Raw genomic sequence first — 23418 nt, 5'->3', positions numbered from 1 at the left:
AGCTCCCGCGCCCTCCCTGTGAGCGCCTGGGCAGCGGCCAGCATGGAGCACGCCAGCCGGGGGTCGGGCTGAGCCGCCAGAGCCCTGGGGCGCAGAGCTGGGAGCACCCTGGCTTCAGGCTAGGCAGCTCTTTGATCAGTTTGATACACATGGTGCACCTCCGAGTACAACTGAAGAAAGGACTCAGTGGCAAACACCATTCGGAGGGACCCCCCCCAGCGTGGCCGCCCACGATGCCCTCTCCTCCACCTGCGGCGATCCCCACACAGGCCGCCCGTGCTCAGGACGAGCTCACCCGTCTTTACACAAAGGATACTATCAGGGACCTTGATGACGTGGCCGATCCCTTTCCACAGGGGTGCCAGATCCCCTTTGTACCTCAGGCATATCTCATCCCCCTGCATGAGCCGCATGTCTTACAGAGAAAAGACAGCAAGAAAGTTAGCGCTTTCAACACGTGCCGCGGCTGCCATCATGAAGAGTTCAAATTAAGGGACACTTTACAAGGGTGAAACTAGGAATTTTATGCTACTTATGGTCACAAATATTTTAAAACTTAAAATCACCTCTTAACCAAATTATGACTAAATCCTCATTACCAGAGTCAGTCTTGGGCAAAGTGAAGTAGGCGATTCTCTTCTTGTTAAGGCCCAGGTCCCACCTGACCGTGATGTTATCTTGAGTCTGAGCACATGAAAAATAAGAGCCCTGTTAGCCTGAGACACAGACACGGCCCTGGACTCCTCGTGTCTGCGTTTCCACAGGTGTGTGCCCTACGGCGACCTTACGAGCCGTGACGTCAGGGTGCCGTGCGCAGCACCCAACAGCCTGCGACACCAACAAGGGCACGTCCGGGAGAAAAGCCATTAGGACCCCCAGACCCCGCTCAGGATGACCAGGAGACCCCCACACGACGTCTGCTCTTGGAGGCGGCTTCTCTGTGAACTGCGGAGGGAGAAGGAAGCTGGCGGCCAGCCGTCGGAGCTCCCGCCGCCTCGAGGTGATCTTCGCGGGACCGGCACGGGGTGCCCTCGGTGCGCCACAGGCTCCTCGGTTCTGACGCTCGTAGCCGTGGGCAAAGGCCGCGACCGCGACCGGGAGGGATTTTTGTTGGCTTTTACATCAGAAAACACTCAGGCCGGCATTCAGCTCTGAGCGACCGGGCGTGCGCCCAAGGGTCACTCCCTCGCCTGCCCTCAGTCCGCCGTCCGTCTCTCCGGGCACCGCGCCTCAGCCCGCAGCAGCGTCCTTAGTTTGCACAGGAAACCGCCCTCCCCAGACCTTAGGAGAGAGGCTGTGTTAAAACGACCGAAACCCTCCTGCACACACCACATCACCTGGGACTCTTTCAGTTTCTTATCGTAGTCGGCCTCCAGCTTGACCAGAGGGCCGAATATGTTCTGGTACTGGTAGGCGTCCTCATACCGCAGGAGGACGTGCTGCGGCTCCTCGTCCACGCCTGGCTTCTCCAGGTCCTCCAAGGTGGCAGAAGGGTTTTCCTAGAAGACAAGCACCGGGGCGGTTCTTCCCCATTTTCGCCTACAGACGAGAGGAACTACACGCGGGATCACTAGTCACTAGAAGAACAAGGCCTATCCGTCACCTCTCAGAACGAGCCGAGGTCGGCCCGTCATACAGAGGGCACCGGTGGTTGGTGGTGTCCCCCCCATGAGGACAGCTCTCGTACGGGGAAGTGTATGTGGCACGGGGAGGTGGACACTGGCCTGGGTCTTTGCTCACCCTTCAGCCACTGCCCCTAACCCTCCCCTGCCCAGGGCCACACCGACAGGGTGAATACTGGGGAGGACACCTCAGGTATCAGGTACACAGCCCGACATGCCTGCACCACCAAATGGCTTCATTCCCCAACCAACGCCCAGCCCCTGAACTGAAAGAGAGAATACCTCTTTCGAGCTGCCAGAAAGACCACTAGTTCTCTGCTTGTGTAAATAGAAGGGGAGGCCCTTCTTCCCCCCACCAGCGGCAGGGACAGAACGGTATCTGGGCTGTGTGGCTATAAACGGGAAAGGTCAAAGAGTTCTGGCCATCCAAAAATCGAAGCAGAAGGGCACCTTGCTAGATGATACTTGAGAAATATTCTGACTTGCACTCAAATTGAAAATAAACTCACATTTAAGATTCTGGATTATATGGGCACCTAATTAAAATTTATAGCCCAATTACTAAAACTTTATCATAAAAGCTGAACGGCCAGAACCAGAGAAGGGCTTCCTGGAGAACTGGGTCTGTCAGGCAGGGCAGGCACCCCACCACCCAACCTGGAAGCCCCTCCCCTTCACTCATCCAGCTGCTATAGGCCCTGCTTCTCTGACCTTTGTGACCTGGACTCCTTTTCCCCTGGACATTCACCCCTGGCCTGGTGTTACCCTGGCTGAGACACGTCACAAGCCCAACGAGGTCTTACAGCACCCTCACAGTCCTGTCTCCCCAGGCCCGGCTCCTCCTGCCATGTGCACCCTCAGCCACCTACGGCCAGTTCTGACCTTCCTCCTTCCCACCACCCGCCCTCGCCCTCGCCCTCTCCCTCTGCAACAAAAGAAAAATTCCAACTGGAGCTGTCCTTTCCTAGAGGCCTGGCAGGAGGTGCCTGTGGGATTCCACCAAAGGGCCATTCCAGGTAGAGACTGCAGTCTCTCCCTCAAGTTCCTTCCAGAATCTCCTGTTTTGAAGACACTCCCAGCAGCTCTCCCTGGACAAGAACCGTGCTGAGGCAGATTTGCATTCTCAGCAGGCCCTCACCTTCCAGAGCTCCTCCAGCTTGTTGATCTGCTGGGCGGTGATCTGCCGGGCCCGCAGCTGCTCCTGCTCAGAAGGGATCTTGACCAGCCAAGAGAGGAAGCAACGGTCCTGGATCAGGGGCTGCCACTGGGAGCTGTCCCAGTTGATGTCCTTGAGGCTGCTCTGACTGGCGCAGGGCTGCCTACAAAAACACCAAGGGCAGGGAGAGCCCAGGTGAGGATGACGACCTCCGCCCACAAGCCTTACCTTTCATCCCCAAGTGACGTTCCCTGCATTTTACTATGTGATCATATTACCTTTAAATTGTTGGTAATACATTGCCTCTCCCCATGCACTTGAGCTCTGAACTCTTAAAACTCCTAACACTGTTTTTACAGAATTCTTTTTATGATTTAACCAGAACACACCCCAAAAGAGTTACTCAGCATTCCCAGTTCTCTAACGAGCCCCAGCCCCCAAATATCCTCACACCTCTCTAACCGGCAGAACCGGCCCGCTGGGGCTGAGTGCCCCGCCCCCGCCCTCACCTGCACAGCAGCACCACCACCGAGTCGGCCTTGGCAGGGATGAAGCCGAGGAGGAAGACATTTCGGCAGCCACAGTTGTAGCACTCCAGAACTGTCTCCCCCAGGGGCCCATCCTTGTGCAGAGTCACCTCTTTGCATTTTGCCCTCACGAGGTGATTTACAATGTGGCTGAAACCAGGAAATGATAAATAGTTAACACCCAAAGTCTGGCTTTTCACCACTTCCAATTGTCGAGCCCCCCGTTAAAAGTTCCGGTACCGTTCACAGTCCATTAGCAGGGGCGGTCACACCTCATCCATCTGGCGTCCCCGGGGACCAGCCCGCCCCTGAACTGGCTCCCCACTGAGCGCAAAAATCAGTCCGACTTGAACAGCCTTTAAGGAAAACGCTCCTAACACGTTTCACATAGTTCTTGCTTCTTTCTTTTAGTTCCTGCTTTCTGAAATCCTACGGACAGGGCCTGAATGAACCTACGGCGAGGCAGGCGGCCTGTCGCTTCCACGGCTCCTCTCCACTTGCTGAGGCTCCTCGGCTGCTGCCCCCGCTTTCGAAGTCGCCTCTCCGGGCCCCTGTGCCTGCTTTCAGGAGCAACAGCCCCTCCTAATTTGCTGCAGGCCAGGAAACTTGATAACCAACCGTATTAGAAACCTGAGGACAGTAAAAAATACTGAGCAACGGGGCTCAGGGCTACTCTCAGGAAACGGAGGGCCGGTTCTGAACTGTCTGAAACCCCGCTGTCTCGGCTCTTTCCTTACCGCCGCGTGGCCAGGACTCTGCTGTCCCTCCCACTTCCGGGACACAGCTCACTTACACCCAGGGCTTGCAAACGCTGCCCCAAGACAAGCCAGCCTCGCGTGGGGCCCACGGGTGGTGCCTGGCTCTGCCTTAGGCTCTCCCAGCTACCTGCAGCCTTGCTGCGGCTCTGTCAGATGCCGAGCCCGCCAGGCATCCAGCCTGCCTGGCCGCCGCCCTCCCCGACCTCGGGGAAACCCCTTCTGTTGCAAGCTTCAGCTCAGACGCCACATTCTAACCCCCTCTGGTCCATTCTAACCCATGAAGCCAGTCAGATCATCTAACCAGCTGTCACCACTCTCGACACCCACAAAGCGCCCACTCTTTTGAAGCTGTCACAACTGGGCATTTTACCGGACGCTGACTTCCTCTTGTCTTTCCTACACCCACCTCACCCCTTTATACTGGAAGCTCCCTGAAGGCAAGTGGCTGCCCCATCATTTTACCATCTGGCCTCATACAAACACTCAGTGCTGACTGATGGGGTCTGTTTTCTCTTAGAGGCCTTTCACTCACTTCCCTGATCTTGGCTCTGCTGACCGGAAGCTGGGGTTGCCAGCTAAGAAGTTTTATTTAATTGCTTTTCCTGCAGGAGAGGAACTAATGCAAACATAGTAATGCTGAAATTACCCAAAACATTCTGAAAATGGGACATGAATCTGGTTACCCTGAAGATGCTTTTCCTTTCAAATCTTTAGAATTAAATATCAGCCCACTTTCTTGCCTCACCCAGAATCCCACAGTTCGCACTGCTAACTTTTAAGATGACACGAGATCTGACCACTGTCTCCTCAGGCAGCACGAGATGGTGAGGCCTGGCCTGCAGCTGTGGAAGACACAGGAAGGGTGGGGGCTCTGTACAAACAAACCTGCCTATGGGGTTTTGTCACTGTATGTCTCCAAAACACGAGCCCCAGGAAGATGCTGCTTTCTTGCTGGCAGCCTGGAGCCCTATCCCACAAGACGCTGCTCTGCTTCTCCATGACAGTGTCGTGAGCTGTCACACACCACGGCAGCTCTGGAGGAGCCACCAGCACTGGATTCTCCCCTGGAATCCAAGCCCCAGCACAAAACTGGTCTCACCCCAAACACAAAACACAAAACAAGAGACCCAGTCACAGCTGCTGCTGATCAACAGCAGGAAGGGAAGCCCAGAGACGACGGTCAAGTGAACTTAATTTAATCCGATGATTCAGGATCTGGCCCGTATTAGCCTCAGGACTGCTCCGATGAGCTAAGGCCAGAGGGAGCCTTCTCAGGAAGCGGCTCCCATGGATGCCCATTACTGTCTTGGGAACATCCTCCTCAGGCACCCAGTAATGAAGATGAACGGCCTTGCCAGGAGCTCATCTTGCAGGAAAATATAAATAAAAACTGGGAACGAGAATTAAGCCAACCCTACTTGCATAATAAAAAGAACCACAGAGAATAAATCAAGGGTAAATACATTAAGGCATTCACACACCACCATCTGTTTCAAGTTAAACCAGTCACAGAGGAGGGAAAAAACCAGGTTTGTTAGCGTGATTTTATATTGTGCTTTTGCTTCAACATTTCCATAATTTACACACAAATCTGAGCACAGCACTGATTAAAGACACATGCACTGTCTGATTATCTACCTGCCAGAAGTATTTCCACGCCCGTTACAGAACCACTTCTTGCTGGTGTTACAGTAAACCACGCAAGCAGGATCGTGTATTCCGCAGTAACTAAAAAAGTCAAAACATCAACAGTTAAAGCTGGAAGGTCTCTCTCTGGTTTTAATTTGGCAGGATGTAAAATTCTTTCCTCTTACAACATTTTTAGATTTTTCATTAAACACATACTCAAACCCAATGATCCCACTAGCAAAATCCAATCAGTTAAACTGCAGAGGCTTCCTGACCCTGCAAATGCAAGGAAAGGGTACAGGGTGCTGTGGGGGTTCCCGAGAGAGGCCCTAGGCAACAGCAAAGCCCCTGCCAGGTGGGGGATAAGAGCTGTGGAAGGTACCAGGGGAACCCAACAACAGAGGTCTGATGCCCCAAAGCAACCCCTAGCCACCCCACTTTGGCCTTAAGTTTCAGAAACCGTGACTTATAAGCAGGGAAATCAGCATCCCTGGCTCTGGGCACACAAGAGTCAGGCTGTGACCACACTGCGTTCACAAGGCGCTCCACTCTCCGGCAGAGGGCGCCATGCTCCCGGGAACGCTCGGGAGCTCAGACCCAGCAGCAGAGGGTCTCCGGGTGCAGGTACAGACTGAGCTCAAGCTTGCAAGGAGCATCTCAAGAGAGCCCCCAGCCTCATTCTTCTGAAAATCAACACATCAAAAACAAAACCCGGCTCACCACAGAGTTCTGAATGTGTATGAAGCCAAGCCTCAGTCTCAAACTAGAATGTGCTCCAGACAAGAACCTTCCCCCAATACCCCACACCATGGGGACAGCTGGGCGGGTGAGGGGGTGTGCAAACATTAAGCACCTGCAGCTTTACTAGAACCACTTCACCGGCAAATGTGTAGATAACAGAACACTAACACATCACTAACACATATGTAAAAAAATTTTAAACAAGTGAGAAAAGAGCCAAAATAAAGTTAAAAACAGAAAGCCAAAATAAAGTTCAAAAAAAAAAAAAAGGTCTCCCCACAAAGCAGGGAAAGAAGCAGCACTCTGTTCTGTGGTGGGCACAGACTTCGGAGGGGCAGTGTGCCTGGGAGGCCAGCAAGACAGTGTCATGGCCCAGGCCCAAATTGGCCCTGACTGGCCAGGTGTCCTGAACAAAATCAATTCATCTCTTGGTTTCAATTTCCTTGTGTACGTGTAACAGAAAAGTAAGAAGTCCAATATTAAGGGTCCAAATACAAGCGATGGGTCCTGCTCTAGATGAGAATTCCAAATTTGGCCAAAAGCAGTTCTATCCACTGACTATTCAATTCCAATTTTTCGGGAATTTTGAACACATCAGAGAGGCAGATATTTTAAAGTACCCTACATTCATCTCTTTGTAAAAGAAATCTTAGCTGCTGTTTACCCTCTGAACCAAAGTCCTCACCAAATGTGAGTTCGTTTTGAATGAGTGAGTGGGACAGGTACCGGGAACCACCAGGACCTGAGAGAAGGCAGAGAAGGGGAGCCTCTCCCCTACCCTCTGGGTGAATCAGGGGTATCAGAGGGGGCTGATCCCACCCTCCTGCCCAGTAACAAGGACTATGTATACATTGGCCTGAAGAACCTTATTTTGTAATACCACGTCACAGTCCCTCATCTTAGATGGGCTTCTAAAGCCAGCAAACCCACTCAAGAATGCAAGAGCTCTGGGAGGTAAGTCTGCGCCTCCGCCATCGGCACTTACCTGCAGGCATGCACAGGGAGATCCTTCGTGTAGTAAGTATCTTCTTCATCTTCTTCAAAGTTCAACTCAGCCAACAACTGGCTGGTCTTGGCCACGCTGTCATCCACGGCCCCATTCTGCAGAATGCCCTCTGGTCCACCAACCTACAGCAGAATAGCACCATTACCACGCAAGGCTGCAGCTCTCGGGCCTTAGACGAGGCACATGGGTTCTCCCCAAACGAGCAGCCACGGCGACCTTCCCATGAAGCGCTGGCCTGCTCTCCACTTCGAGAGTTCAGCTTCTTCTGATTGGACTTTTCACACTCTCCACCTCCCTCTTAAACCTACCTGGCCAAAAACAGGGTGCTGGTGGCGTAGGTCATCCACCCTGCCTCCTGCATATCCAGGTCCAACCCCACCTGGTCACAGAGCCATGACCAAACCAGGATGCTGAAGAAGACGCTTCGTTCCCATGATGGGGGGGTGGGGGCACAAGGAGCAAGATGACTTTTTACAAAGCAGTTGCAATCCCCTCTGGGGACAGCTGCACAATGTCAGGCCAGACGGCCTGGAATCCCACCAGAGTGAAGGTTCCTGCCAAAGCCTAAGCCGAAAGTAAAGGTTGTATCCACTGGAAATGTGAGAGAGCAGTTCCCTCGTTAGTCAACATACTTCCTTCACTGCCAGTTTCCCTCTCTAGAAGGCAGTCCTTCTTCATTATGAATTAGAAGTTCAATGTTTAGGATAACCTTCTGAACTCAGGCTATAACCTTACTACATGTATTACCTTTTATAGGTTACAACAGCAAAAACATACAAACAGGCAACTTTAACAATACCCATGAATTTCACAGGCACTTCTGAGCTCACAAGTCCATTCAGAGGCACACGGATTCAGCTCACCAGAGAGGGGCATTCTTTTTTTTTTTTTTAAAGATTTTATTTATTTATTTGAGAGAGAGAATGAGAGACAGAGAGCACGAGAGGGAAGAGGGTCAGAGGGAGAAGCAGACCCCCCGCCGAGCAGGGAGCCCGATGCGGGACTCGATCCCGGGACTCCAGGATCATGACCTGAGCCGAAGGCAGTCGCTTACCCGACTGAGCCACCCAGGCGCCCTGAGAGGGGCATTCCTAAAGCCATCCCCAGGAACCTTGGGTGGCAGTTAATAGTCCTTGTCATTCCCCCCCCCCCTCCTTTGGGGATGACACATCTCCCACATGAGGCTCGGTCAGGCAGCAAGTGCGTGGAGTGGTGATGAGGGCAGGGAGGAATGACAGGAGCCCCAGGGCAGGCACTAGGTTTTTCTGAATGTGAGAGAGGATCAGACACTGGCCCCCGCCCTCAAAGAGCCCCTGCCACCTAGAGCCGTGCCATGTGGGGCCGGCTCAGGCCAGTGCAGCTCAGGCCAGCAGTGCCCACAGGACCCTTCCCTCTCCACTGCTCCAGCCAAGTCACCTGGAAGATTCTAAAGACAGCAGTTCAGGGACTCCTGCGTGGCTCAGTGGGTTGAACCTCGGATTCTTGGTTTCAGCTCAGGTCATGATCTCAAGGTTGTGGGATTGAGCTTTATACCCCACCCCCCACCCCCGCTGCTGACTCGGCTTGGGATTCTTTCCCTCTTCCTCTCCCTCCCCTGCTCGAGAACTACACTCTCTCTAATAAATAAGTAAATAAAATCTTAAAAAAAAAAAAAAGGGGGGCGCCTGGGTGGCTCAGATGGTTAAGGGTCTGCCTTCGGCTCAGGTCATGGTCCCAGGGTCCTGGGATCAAGCCCGGCATTGGGCTCCCTGCTCTGCAGGAAGCCTGCTTCTCCCTCTCCCACTCCCCCTGCTTGTGTTCCCTCTCTCGCTGTGTCTCTGTCAAATAAATAAATAAAATCTTAAAAAAAAAAAAGGGTGCTCAAGGTTGGTTAAATGACTGCCTTTGGCTCAGGTCATGATCCTGGAGTCCCAGGATCGAGTCCCGCATCAGGCTCCCTGCTCAGCAGGGAGTCTGCTTCTCCCTCTGACCCTCCCCCCTCTCATGTGGCTCTCTCTCTCATTCTCTCTCTCAAATAAATAAATAAAATCTTTAAAAAAAAAAAAAAGACAGCAGTTCGCTTGAGGAGGGGGGGAGGCAGGAATTGGGGGTGCATTGCCCCCTAGGGGGCATTCTGGAAATTGCAGGGGTAAATTTGGGTTTTAAGTAGGGGGTCAGCCCAGACCAGACCACCATTTCACAGCTTCTGCCACTACTTTAACGTACTTTTTTCATGTAGGCAACAACCAACTTAAATGCAAGAAAACTGCGCTTTGTTTGGGGGGAAAAAAGTTTTTTTCCCCCCAAAGAAAAATCAAAATCAACTTTTGGATTTTAATGCAAAGAAGATGGTGCTATAACATAATTACAAGCACTTCTTTATGAATCCCTGATCTCTTTTTAAAACTGTGGTAAAATACACACAATATAAAATGTACCATTGTGGGGCGCCTGGGTGGCTCAGTCGTTAAGCATCTGCCTTCGGCTCAGGTCATGATCCCAGAGTCCTGGGATCGAGCCCCACATCGGGCTCCCTGCTCAGCGGGAAGCCTGCTTCTCCCTCTCCCACTCCCCCTGCTCGTGTTCCCTCTCTCGCTCTGTCAAATAAATAAATCTTTTTAAAAAAAAATGTACCATTGTAACTATTTTTAAGTGTACAGCTCAGTGGCATTAAACACATTCATATTATTTTGCAACCATCACCACCACGCATCTCCAGCACTTTTTCATCTTCCCAAACTGAAACTCTGTCCCCATTAAACACCAACTCCTCATTCCCCTCCCCTAGCCCCTGTCTCCCACCATTCTACTTTCTGTCTCTGTGAATCTAACTATCCTAGAGACACCATATAAATAGTCTCATAGTATTTGTCTTTTTGTGACTGGCTTACTTCACATAGCATAATGTCCTCAAGGTTCATCCATGCTGTAGCGGGTGTCAGAATTTCCTTTTTTTTTTTTAAAGATTTTATTTATTTATTTGACAGAGATAGAGCGAGAGCAGGAACACAAGCAGGGGGAGGGGGAGAGGGAGAAGCAGGCTTCCTGATGAGCAGGGAGCCCGATGCGGAGCTCGATCCCAGGACCCCGGGATCATGACCTAAGCCGAAGGCAGACGCTTAACGACTGAGCCACCCAGGTGCCCCAGAATTTCCTTTTTGAAGGCTGGGGGCACCTGGGTGGCTCTGTCAGTTAAGCATCTGACTCTCGACTTCAGCTCAGGTCATGATCTCAGGGTTGTGAGATCAAGCCCCACATCGGGCTCTGAGCTGGGTGTGCAGCCTGCCTGAGATTCTCTCTCTCTCTCCCTTTCCATCTGCCCCCCCCCCCACCGCCGCCGCACATACACGCTCTCTCAAAAAAAAAAAAAGTCCTTTTTTAAGGCTGAATAACATTTCACTGTATAGATACACATTTTGTTTATCCATTTATTCTTCAGTGGGCACTTGGGTTTCTTCCACCTTTTGGCTGCTGTGAACATGGTATACAAATACCAAGTCCCCACTTTCCATTCTTTTGGGGATATGCCCAGAAGTGGGCTTGCTACATCTTATGGTAATTCTCTGTTTAACTTTTTTTAAGAAACTGCCATAGGATTTTCCATAGAGGCTACACCATTCTTCATTCCCACCCACAGTGCACAAGGATTCCAACTTCTCCACAGCCTCATCGATACTCATTATCATTTTTGTTTGTTTGTTTTTAAATAGCCATTCTAATGAATGCCACCTGATATCTCATTGTGGTTCTGACCTGCATTTCTCTGATAGCTAATGAAACCAAGCATCTCTTCATGGGTTTGTTGGCCACCTGTATATCTTCTTCGGAAAAATGTCTATTGAAGTCCTTTGCCATTTTTAATCGACTGTTAGATTTTTTGAGTTGTGCTCTGAAATTGTGATAGTTGGCTATCACTTTAAAAAGTCACCTCTGTTTCCCAACGCTTCTCCTGACACCACTCCGGGTGTGACTGTGCCCAGGCACACACACGTTGGCTTCCTGAAAGTGTGTAGCCAAGTTAGGGCACCTGGATTTTACCTTATGGCAGTGAAGGAAGTATACGTATCACACCACAGAAGGCAGCAATTAGAAATCGACATGTGACCCCTTAAACTCAATAAATTGGTTTCTCAAGTATTTGAGGTAACAATGTTTTTAAGAATAATATGAAACTCGCACTTCTTTTTACTTGATCTGAAACTATTCTTTCCATAGATCTGGTACTCTGAGCTTAGATAAATGGGTATTGATACCTTTTATGACTTAACTTTGATCAGCTTTCATCTTTCCAGAGAGAAATGTGCTACTTTTCCAATCTAATCTAAGCAGAAAAACACCTTAAAACCCAGGATCACCAGAGGGCTAAGAAGGTAGTCCAGTAGGAATCAGCTCGCGGGCCCCCACCCCCAAGCTCAGAACAGTACTTATATTTTTAAATGGTTGGATTATCCTCAATTTTGCTTCTTGTCCCACAAAGTCTAGAATATTTACTATTTAGTCCTTTAAGAAAATGTTTACAGATTCCCTGCCTAGAACAACTCGTAAAATTTTTTATCAGGTTGCATAAGCTTTTATGTATAAATAAATGCCCTTGGTGATACCTGAATCTTTACTTTCCTGAAATATCAAAATTAGTACATAGAGTAATATAGAAAAGTACACACCACCCAGGTGCCCTCTTTCAACCCATTCCTGCCTCATCTGGGCCTCAGATCCCACAGTTCACCTCCCATCACCAGGGGGAGGCTTGAACCAGCAGAGCACACATCCTGACCAGCCATGTGGGGACCCTCCCTGCACCACACTTGCCCCTTCAGGTTAATAAGGGGCAGGAAATTTAGGTCTGCTCTCAGAACTCTTGGGAGACAGTATGATACAGATACAAGGTCAGGTAGACTCTCCGCACCTCCACTAAAGCTGGGGAGGCTGGAGAGAAGAGTCCAGATTTCCCAAGGCCCAGTAGCCCCCTAGCCCCCTGGTTGGGAAACATGTACATGCACCCCCCCTACACCCCCAACCCCACTCCCAGCTCCCACTCAGCCCCACTCCTGCTCAGCTATGATCTGGCCACAACACAAACTGACTTCTATTGCTGGGTTCTACTCTCTGGGAAGTTTTAAGATAAACATTAACTTCAAAAATGCATTTGGGGGCGCCTGGGTGGCTCAGTTAGTTAAGCGACTGCCTTCGGCTCAGGTCATGATCCTGGAGTCCCGGGATCGAGTCCCGCATCGGGCTCCCTGCTCGGCAGGGAGTCTGCTTCTCCCTCTGACCCTCCCCCCTCTCTCATGCTCTCTCTCTCTATCTCATTCTCTCTCAAATAAATAAATAAATAAAATCTTTAAAAAAAAAAAATGCATTTGACCTTAGAAACTATAATTAAATTAGTTAAAACAAAGCACTAGAGAGTGCCCGGCACAGAGAAGGTCCACAACCCGTGCCAGGTGACACGACAGGAGGACTGAAGGGTCCTTGCCCTTGGCCAGTACAGGACTGAGGTCCTCTGAGGTTATCAACCTCTCACTTCCAGCCAGGACCCCTGGCGCCTGCTAGGCTGAGGGGCAGGACCCCCCCCCCCGGAATACAGAGCCCACCCCCAGGCACCACATCACTGGGGAAATGATTCCCTCTACACCTCTGCTCTGAGTACTATTTGAAGTACATCTATGAGCTGCTGAGCTGATCAAGGCCTGCTGACATTCTCTGCCCAGGGACAGTTTCATACAACCGAGTACAGAACTCAGACTGTGCACATCAGAGTAGCAGGAAGAGAGGTCATTTCAGACCCACAGAGGAAAAGCATGAAAATTCAAAAATTACTCCTAAATGTGCTGGTAAGAACTTTTAGACCACAGATTTTTACTCCAAACCTCATAAGCACTGTACCACTCAGGAAGAAATGGGACCTTTCACAGTCCCTCAGTCCCTGAGTCTGCCAGTGCCCCACGGCCTTTCCACTCACTGTCCCCTGGCTTCTGCACAGCTGGCTCTTGGTCCTTTGGGTCTCAGTGCACAGGGCATCTCCCAGGAAGGCCTCCCCTGGCCCCATCTGTGGGGCCCCATGGCAGAAGTCCCTGCTATCACCCCAACACCTAGAAATGAGCCCACACCCCAGGAGGTCCTCATAGCGTAGGCTATATCTTCACATCCAAAAACCTAAAGACTGGGATGTAAAATAACTCATTAAGTATTCTTTTATCCCAAGGTTTAAATAAAAAGAGTGGGAAATCACCTTTCCCTCAGTGTGGCCCGAGGCAGAGGGGAGCGGCAGAGCCTCTGAGCCTCACCTCAGGAAAAGGCTAACAGAAGTTCTGGCCTCCCCCCAGCTTTTTTTTTTTTTTTAAGATTTTATTTATTTATTTGAGACAGAATGAGAGAGAGAGAGCACATGAGAGGGGGGAGGGTCAGAGGGAGAAGCAGGCTCCCCGCCGAGCAGGGGGCCCGATGCGGGACTCGATCCCAGGACTCCAGGATCACGACCTGAGCCGAAGGCAGTCGCTTAACCGACTGAGCCACCCAGGCGCCCCATCCCCCCCAGCTTTTGAGAAAGTTTCAAAACTACAGAGGGTGAACAACTCACACATCTGTCACCTGTATCCACCAGCCACTCCCATTTTGCCATGCTTGTTCTCCCCCTTTGCGCGCGCACGCGTGCGCGCGCGCACACACACACACACACACACACTTATTTTCCCGATCCATTTCAGAGTCATGGGCCCCAGGACAAGCACTTTCTCCACATAATCACAAGCCTCCCGCTCAGGAATAATACTGATGAAACTGACAGAATACTGCTATCTAATAAGCACAGTCACAATTCCCCAACATCCTAATAACGTCTTATAGTTTTTTACATTCAAGACCTATATAACACGTTACTTGTGATGTCTCTTTAGCCTTCTTTAATTCATTAGTTTTAACCAGATATATCGGCTGAGATTCAACCATTTCTGACCTACAAAGATGATGTCACACGGTCCCACTCAAGAGAGTGGTCCCCAGGGCGCCTGGCTGGCTCAGTTGGTTAAGCGACTGCCTTCGGCTCAGGTCATGATCCTGGAGTCCCTGGATCGAGTCCCGCATCGGGCTCCCTGCTCGGCAGGGAGTCTGCTTCTCCCTCTGACCCTCCCCCCTCTCATGTGCTCTCTCTCATTCTCTCTCTCTCTCAAATAAATAAATAAAATCTTTAAAAAAAAAAAAAAGAGAGTGGTCCCCAGGTTCTGGATGAAAAGGATCTTCAGGGACACCTGGGTGGCTCAGTCAGTTAAGCATCTGCCTTCGACTCAGGTTATGATCCTAGGGTCCTGGGATCGAGCCCCACATCGGGCTTCCTGCTGAGCTGGGAGCCTGCTTCTCTCTCTCCCTTTGCCCCTCTCCCTGCTTATGTTCAGTCTGACAAATAAATAAATCTTCAAGGAAAAAAAAAAGAAAAGAAAGAAAAGAAAAGGATCTTCACCGGCCTCTCCCTTTACAGCGGACCCTTTTTCTGGTCAGCATGCAGAGTCCAGCCCTACGGTTCCATTTCAATGCTCAAAGTATCCCTGAGACGTGTCCAAAGCATCCCCAGCTCGTCCTGGGCTGTCCCTGCCTGCCCAGTCCTGGGATCACCACTCTCAAAGGAGCCCACTCCACACCTGCAGGGAGAAGCCAGGGTGTGACGGCTTTTCTCTCCAAAAACATAAAGGCTGGAATGTGACGGGGGGCTCAATCCAAAAACCAGGATACATCACAGGACAATGACCCAGACTGAACCCCAGCTCAGGGGCATGAAAGGAAGAGGGAGGGGCTGCCCTGGAGAGCAGGACCAGGAGACAAGACAATCACATTAACGCGGACCTCACAGGGGACCAGACCAAGCCAAGACATTTTCTGACGAGTGAAGAATCTGACTGTGGAGAAAGAGAAGCCCCACGTATTAGACGATCCCAAAAAACTGTTGGTGCTGTTCATCCGACAACAGCAGTACTATGACAGAAAGATGCCTTTTGTTTCTAGAAATGCATACTAAATATGATAATTCAAAATGACTGAGTATCACTACCTCATATGGCTCAACCTCAGAAGGAAGGGTGAAATGACAAGCTGGATTTGCTTTAGAACTCTTCGGCAATGAAAAGAAAGGGGGAGAAGAAAATCTTCACAACTGCTGAATTGAGGAGATGGATGGTCAGGGTTTGTTTTATTTACAGAGAATTCATAACCAACATTTTTACACAATACAGATGGACGAGATGGCCTCCTGGGATCTGGGCTAACTCTGTGGAGCCATGCACTCAAAAAGAGTAATGGAAAACAAGCACAGCTCTGACCAAACGGCTTCCAATCCAGGATAAGGAGAGCCACCTCCCCAGATTCACTGTCATCCCTGGCAGCTGAGTTCTGCAAGGAGCTAAGCAGACAGGAAGGTGCCGTCCTCAGTTGTGACAAATGGCTGCCCACAGAGTTCAGCAAGCAGCCTGTGTCTAGAAGCCATCCTGGCAACAGTCTGCAGGGATCCTAAGAAGCCTGGCTTGGCTCGGTAGGACAGCTCACAAGGTGCTACCAGACCAACATATATAAACGGCACAATGACCCTTTCCCAGGCATGGGGTCCCAGGACCCAGGATCCTGGTGTTTATCAGAGGAAGGAGAGTTCTGCTCTCAAGGAAACCTCCTCTGGCAAGAAGAGTTCAAAGCCCCCCTGAGAGCGTGACCCTGAGACTTGGAAAGAAACACCGAAGACTCAGCCAGACTCACTGCCCTTTTGCACCTTCCAGGCCACGCTCTGTTCTGGGTCCCACTGAGCAGAGCGAGGTGTCATGACCCTTCTCTGTGGTCAGGACTACCGCACATCACTGAAAGACCACCCTGCCACCCTGCCAGGGTGACAACCCCAACTGCCCCTCAGCTGAGAGCCACTGCCCAGCATCTGCCCCCTCCAGCCTCCATGCATGCTACTCTGCTGGGGCCTCTTGCCCTTCCTCTCAGGGCAGGGCCTCCAAAGGCTCTGCTAACCAGCACCACCCTCACCCATACCTCCCATCAGAGGGGAGCCCTGCCTCACCCTTGGGGGATCATGGGCCCTGATGAAAACCACAGACAGGAACTCGTGTCTGCTCCAGCCATAATTCCTCTGAGGACTCAGGGCCAACAGGGTATCCAGTGCAGTGAACACATCCCAGGAGGAGTGGCCACTCTGGTCGCCTGGTACTGTGGCAGCTCACACTCTCACGGGTACACACACACACATAGTGCGCAGGGGCACATGTCTGAGCACCATGCACTCTGCCTGAGCTCCCCTCTGGCCTCGTCCACACTCTGCCAGGTCTACCTGCATCTAAGGGCCCTTCCTCTCAACTGAGGTCACGGCGCCCTCCAGCAGCTCCATGAGGCTCCAGGATCCAGCCCAAGCCCCATGGCATGGCATACCAGCCTGTGCCTGCACCCACTCTCCCTCTACCCCAAGCCAAGTGTAGTGTCCCGTGCCCACCCCTCTGCCTAGCAGGCATGCCTTCCTGAACAACTCGAGGACCACTACTCACAAAGGCTTTCCCTGTGCAGGACAAACCACTCCCTCTTCTGGGCCCTCATGATCCCTAAGGTCAACTGCAGTCTGGGCAGCACCTGTCATTTCTAACAAAACAGTTACGGATGGCAAAGGATTCACTTTGACCCCCAGCGCTCAGAGAGCACAGCAAGGCAAGGAAGCAGGAACTGCTGAGAGGGCCAAGAGCCAAGGACCGGGCCGAAGAGGTTGGCCTGACAGCCTATACAGTGGGGACAAAAGGAAACATGAACAGATATATGAGGGCTCCCAGGCTCACCCTGAAAGCAGTGTGGCCAGGTCTCAGTTCCTGACTCTGAACTCAAGTGGAGGGCCCAGCACAAGGGTGGTGAATCTCCCCAACATGTGACTGGGAGTAGCTGAGCACGGGGTCACTCCATTTCCCTACATTAGAGCTGCTGAAGAGACACTACAAAGATTAACAGGAGCAAAAATGAAGGAGAAGGAAAGAAAAAGAAGAGTGAAGGAGAATCAAAGACAATGAACAACTGGGGGACGATCGAACAACTCCCCAAATTTACTACGAAACACTGAATTGCACACATACAAACAAGAAACTCTATAGTATGTGATCATACCTCAATAAAGCTACTAGAAGAAATGCCTCCTTTTCTTTCGTTGTGAGAGCTGGAAAGAGAACTTTTTAAGTTAATATTGATATTGTACTAGTGTTAACTTTGCCCCCAATCATACTGAATCTGGGTTAAGAAATTGGGGTAAATAAGGTAAGAAGTCATTTCACTTATGTGACTGACACAGAAACCCTTTCTCTCCCCTGATTGCCCAGAGAGTCCTAGCCATTTGGAAACAAACCCGGGAAATCCAATAAGGGGAAAGTGCCGGACAAACACTTGCCAGAGCTCCTGCAAGGTTACCAGCGTCTTATCTCCAATTTTCTCAAGGTGTGCTTATACCACAGCTGAACTGAGTGTTCACAAAACCAGATGGAAAAAGTCCCACTCAAATTTTAAACTCACCACTTTCAGGAACCCCTGGACTGTATCGAACTCATTCCTCCTCTTCATAAGCTACAGGCCAGTAAGCAGAAGATGATCTGTTTACCTGGCTGATCATGAATATGTAAGGACAGCCTTCCATGATGAATTCTGAAGGCAGCCAGGACTATGGTTTTGAAGACTAGGTAGCAACTCTTTAGCCAAGTATCTTACTACTTAAATAGGAAAAAAAAGCCCAAGTGTATGTACACAAGACTACAACTGATGGGGGCACCAGGCTGGCTCAGCAACTCTTCATCTCAGGGTCATGAGTTGAAGCCCCACGCTGGGCACGGAGCCTACTTAAAAAAAACTACAATTGATGAGGAGCCTCTGTTTATCTGTTTACCTGTTGATGGCCCCTGGCGTTGTTTCCAGTCTGGGGCTCTCATGAATGAAGCAGCTATAATCGCTCAGAACAGCCTCACGTGGGGACAACCGCCTTTGTTTCTCTGCTGGGCCACAGAGGTGGGTGTGAACCATTCCACCAGCGAGGTATGAAAGCTCCAAGTGGTTTTCCATCCAGCCTTTTAAAAAATTTGAGCCACTCTTATGAATGGGTAGTGATACCTCTGTGTGGTGTTTCTTTTAAGTTTCACTGGGGTATAACTGACATAAAGAGTGCAGGTTTAAAGTGTACAATTTTACAAACTGACATACATCAATATATGTAAACACCCACAATCAAGATAATGAATACATCCATCACCAAGTCTCCTTATGCCCTTTGTCATCCCTTCCTCCTTTTTTTCCTTCCTCCCCCAACCACTGATCTGCTTTCTATTACTATTAGTTAGCTAGCACTTTCTAGAGCTTTATATGAACAGAATCACAGAGTATATACTCTTTTTTTGTCAGAGTGCTTCTTTTACTCAATGTAATTATTCTGAGATGCATCCACATCATTGTGTGTATCAATAGTTCATTCCTTTTTTTTTTTTTTAAAGCTGGGTAGTGTTCCCAACTTAGATTTTTACCATAATTCCCATATTTGAAGAAAACATGACAACAGCGACCATCAAAAGGAAATATTCAACTAGGCAGGCCAGAAGGTTTGTAACACCAGCTATTATGCAAAGCGCTTCTGAAATTACCTTTCCTTGCCCTTTGAGGGGTGGGGGAATGGCCCAGAAAAGACTCAGATAAGCAAAAGAAAATGGTCCCTTGTATCTTAAGGACACTTGGCAGGACTATGTCAGCACTTTTCATCCCAGGATCTCAAGGGCTTTAAGAAATACCAGTTTTATTTCATATACAAGAAAATAAATGTTACTTGAACTGACTCAAGAGCTCAGCAAGAGTCACCCTTGCCTGCCATTCTCCTACTCTGGCAGGTACACACATTCTGCCTCTAAACAAACTTTCAGGTAAAACCAACTCAACAAAACTGTTATCAAATGTGGCTGCACGTCAGGAAACAGTCTGGCAGCTCCTGGAAGGGTTACACACAGAGCTACCACACAACCCAGCAATCTCACCTACAGCCACACAGAAACTTGCACACGAATGTTCACAGCAGCACTGTTTATAATAGCTAAAAGTGGAACCAACCCAAACATCCACCAACAGATAAGTGGATAAACAAATTGTGGTCTGTCTGTACTGTGAAATATTATTCAGTCACAGAAAGAAATGGGAGTAGATACGTGTTACAACATGGATGAACCTTGAAAACATGCTCAGTGAAAGAAGCCAGACACAGAAGACCACACATGGTCATTTATATCAAATGTCCCACAGTAGGTAAACCTGAGACATTAAGATTAGTGGCTGCCTGGGGTTGGAGAAAGCAGAACCGACAGGCTAAGAGGTGTGGGGTTTCTTTTTAAGGTGAGGAAAATGTCCAAAAATTGATTATGGAGATGGCTGCACACCTGTGAATATACTAAAAGGTACTGAACTGTACACTCTAAATGGGCAAACCGTATGGTCTCTGAATTCTATCTCCAGAAAGCTGTGAAACAGAGGTGGCTGCACAGCATTTGATAAGTCACAGCCACTCACCCAATAAGATAAAATCAAAAGGCATTCAGAATGGGTTTTTTGAGTCTTTCTGAAAGCCCCATCATACAGTTAGCTACACAGCCAACTCCTAAAGACAAATAAGAAAAACCCCAAATGTTGTAGGCAGCCAATGCTACCACCTGGCACAGGAGATAATCAACTTTTTTCTACTTCCCAATTCTACTCAGACTTTCCTGCCCCAAATTCAGGGCCTTCTCTTGCAATACAAAGGATATTACTCCCAATCCCCAAACACAAAAGTTAGGCTACAGGTGAGTGGCTCATTAGAGTTAATTAAAGGCAAGGAAGGATAAACCCTTTCGATGTCATCAGAACTCAAGTGAGCTCAACTGCAACATCTACCTTCGGTGGAGAGTTTTAAGGCTCTTATTTTATACAGCTCAGTGTCCAGGCGCAGAAAAATAGATTATTTCAACTTAAAGAGAAGGACACACCCTGCAATTAATCGCAAACGGAATGCAAGGAACAAAACTAGAAGTCAGAGCTGCTGTATTATATTAGTTACAGTTTAAAAAGAATTTGCAATAAAACAATTACCGTTCCCAATCCTGAGCTGCCATGAATCATGGCACACCGCTCAACTGAGAAATCTTTCTCCTCAGCCTTCTGGACACACTGGACACAAGTTATAGACAGCGCTTATCTGATCCATCTACACATAAGTCCAGATTTCATCTATGTTTAAAAATAACAAAAATAAAACTCCTTACACCCCCTTTTTACAGCTGTGGGAACAGAGAAGTCTACAGCGTATGAAACTACAGGTGTTATTATGAGCCTCCAACAGCTCATTCACTTCTCCAGGCAAACTCTCCCAGTCTCTACCTTCCTCCACCATATGTACACCAAACTGAAAACACATACATACTCGCACACCTGTTCTCCCTGATGCTCCGCCCATCAGGCGTCTATTTTTAAGGAATCTGGGGTTAGAATGAGTCAAATGTTTTCTGCTTCTATTAGGGGCTAAAAGAAAATCCAAGTGGGTGGTCTACCCACGGGAGTGACTCAATCAACTAGAATGCAAACCCTCCTCCCCCAAGGACAGAGTCTGAGCTCACTCTGGCTGAGATGGGGTGGCTCCCCCAGCCCTGACAGTGGGTCCTCACGCCAAGGGACCCCTGTGACAAAGGATCCCAGCCCAAGACCCCTGCCAGTCCCCTCTGCCACTCCAGGGCAGGGACCTAGGTTCAAGAAGTGTGAGCAGGCGTTGGTGGTATAGTGGTGAGCATAGCTGCCTTCCAAGAAGTGTGAGCATGATACTTCCCATAACACAACCCAAACTTAAAATACCTAAGTAGCTTTCCCTAAACATTCACATCATTGAAAACAAAATTTTCCAACGTGGCAGTACCACTTACGTAAAACCCACTATCACTGCCCCACTTGAGGAACAAACTCAAACCTAACTTTTCCAAGGCAGGGCTGTAGAATTACATAACAGGTCGGTTTCAGCAACAGGCAATGTAAGGAGGAAAAACAAAACGCAACCTGACTCCTGAATAATCTTAATAGCCAGCAAGTATGGGATTCTCCACTGGAGGCAAAAATTCCGTTTCTGCTCCGGGAGCTTCGACCCTCCACTCTCCAGCGTCCCTGGGCCCGGGGAAATTTGAACCCGCGGCTCAGTAGGCATGATTGGGGGGTAGGGGGGTGGGGCAGGGAGGACGGATCGGCCAGAGGGGGAACCGGGGTAGATCACCACCCCGGGAGCTGGCTTGAGCAGGGCACGGACCCAGCAGGAGGGAAACTCGGAGACAGGTCACCCCCGACCTGGCTAGGGACGGACCGAGAGCAGGTCACCTCGGACACGCCCGGAAGGGACTTCGGGCAGGTGACCTAAGACGCAGCCTGAGGCAGATTCTGAGCAAATCACACAGACCCAACCAGAGCCGGACTCGAAACAGGTCTCCCCGGGCCCGGCTGGAGACCGAGAACCGAGGCAGGTTACTCCGAACCCGGCCGGAATTGGGGGACCCGGGGAAGGTCAGCCCGGGCCGAGCCTGAGTGGAGGACCAGCGACAGGTTACTCCGAACCCGGCCAGGGTGCGGGACCCGGGGCAGGTTCCCGGGCGCCGAGGCCCGGCCCCGGCTTCCGGCGCCGCCATGTGCCGCTCACCTGCGCGTCCAGCTGTCCGGCCGCAGAACCCGCGCCCGCGCCGACCGGGCCGCCCGCGCCACCTCCTCCGGGGCCGCCGGGGCCACCCGGGGGCGTCTGCGTCTGGCTGGGGAGGGTAAAGTCGGTGAACTCGAACTCCGAGCCCTGTGTGTCGGCGCCGAGCAGCTCGGCTTCCTCGGTGTCCAGGAAGGTGAGCGTCTGAGAACTGGGCCCGTACGCCTCCACGCTCATGGTGCCTCCGACTAGGGCCCTCAGGCCGGCTCCGCGCCGCACTCGAGCCCGCCGCCGCGCTGAGGCCTAGGCCGCAGGCCTCGGGCCGCCGCCGCCGCCGCGCCCACGCTCCTGAACCGGGTTGAAACGCCCGCCGCGGCGCGAGCCGGACCAAGAGCCACGCGTGCCGAGCCGCCGCCGCTGCCGCAGAGCCCCTCAGCGCCGCTGCTCCCCTCGGAGCCGCCCGCCGCTCGCAGCCCCCGGCAGGAACCGCCGCCGCCGCCGCCGCCGTGCGCGTGCGCGAGCCCGACGCCGGCGCAGGTGCGCGTGCGCGAGCCCGACGCCGGCGCAGGCGCGCGCGCTCCTCGCGGACCCCTCCAACCGCGCCCGGACGCCCGCAGCCGAGCGGGCCAGCGGAACACTTAGCGCGCACGCGCGGGAGGCGGGGCTTCTAACCGCCGTCGCGGCGGCCGCACGAGGACGTGGTCCCGCCCCAACCACTGCCCAGTGGCGCCCGGCGGCGTGACTGAGATAGTTGCTTCGGTAGGGGTGGCGAGAGTGCCTCGGGTTAATTGAGCACTATCTGGTTGCTTTACAAAGGTGGTCTCGGAACAACCAGTTGAGGAGGCTTGGCAGGGACGATGTACCTGCATCTCTGGGAGAAGCTCCCTGGGCCTCAATTTCCCCATCTGTAAAATGGGGTTGCCTGGCACAGAACGGGTGCTCACTATTGATTGGTTGAATAAAGGAATGGGGACAGTCCTTAGCACGGAGGCTGGCACAGGGCAATGGTGATTGCTGCTGCTTCGGACGATAATCATAACAATAATGTTAATTATTAATGTAATTATTATATTAGCCATAATAACATGATATATTGTAATTATTAATTACATTAATTATAATCACATAATAATTTTTAATCTTATTCAGAGGCAGTATATAGCAAAGTGATTGGGAGCACTTGCTCTGGGGTGAAATCCAGACCTGGACACCTGCCAGCTGTGTGACTTTGTACAAGTGACTTCACTTCTCAGGGCCTAGAGTTTCCTCCCCTGGGAAAGGGAAATACTATCCATTAAGATGGGATGAAGAGGGGCACCTGCC

The 23418-nt window shown here is 50.9% G+C and overlaps 1 protein-coding gene across 2 annotated transcripts in view; it reads right to left on the bottom strand.

Moving 5' to 3' along the window:
* UPF1 (UPF1 RNA helicase and ATPase) overlaps window positions 1-22581 on the bottom strand; it is a 37262-nt gene extending 14681 nt beyond the window's left edge. The window contains exons 1-8 of one of the 2 annotated variants that reach the window (XM_081815829.1): window positions 22102-22581; window positions 7419-7561; window positions 5702-5791; window positions 3288-3455; window positions 2761-2941; window positions 1338-1499; window positions 567-684; window positions 317-415 (exon numbers count right to left, since the gene is read on the bottom strand). In XM_081815829.1, coding sequence (XP_081671955.1) covers window positions 317-415; window positions 567-684; window positions 1338-1499; window positions 2761-2941; window positions 3288-3455; window positions 5702-5791; window positions 7419-7561; window positions 22102-22332 — 1192 coding nt within the window. In that variant the 5' untranslated portion in view covers window positions 22333-22581. The remainder of the gene's footprint in view (window positions 1-316; window positions 416-566; window positions 685-1337; window positions 1500-2760; window positions 2942-3287; window positions 3456-5701; window positions 5792-7418; window positions 7562-22101) is intronic. The other variant, XM_081815836.1, reaches the window with a different exon arrangement.
* Window positions 22582-23418: the final 837 nt, after the last annotated feature.

The sequence above is a fragment of the Leptonychotes weddellii genome, chromosome 1 (genome assembly GCF_054177405.1).
Source record: "Leptonychotes weddellii isolate Sample4059 chromosome 1, ASM5417740v2, whole genome shotgun sequence".
Classification (NCBI taxonomy): domain Eukaryota; kingdom Metazoa; phylum Chordata; class Mammalia; order Carnivora; family Phocidae; genus Leptonychotes; species Leptonychotes weddellii.
The sequence above is the reverse complement of the archived record's forward strand: the minus strand, read 5'-3'. Positions and strand labels throughout refer to the sequence as shown.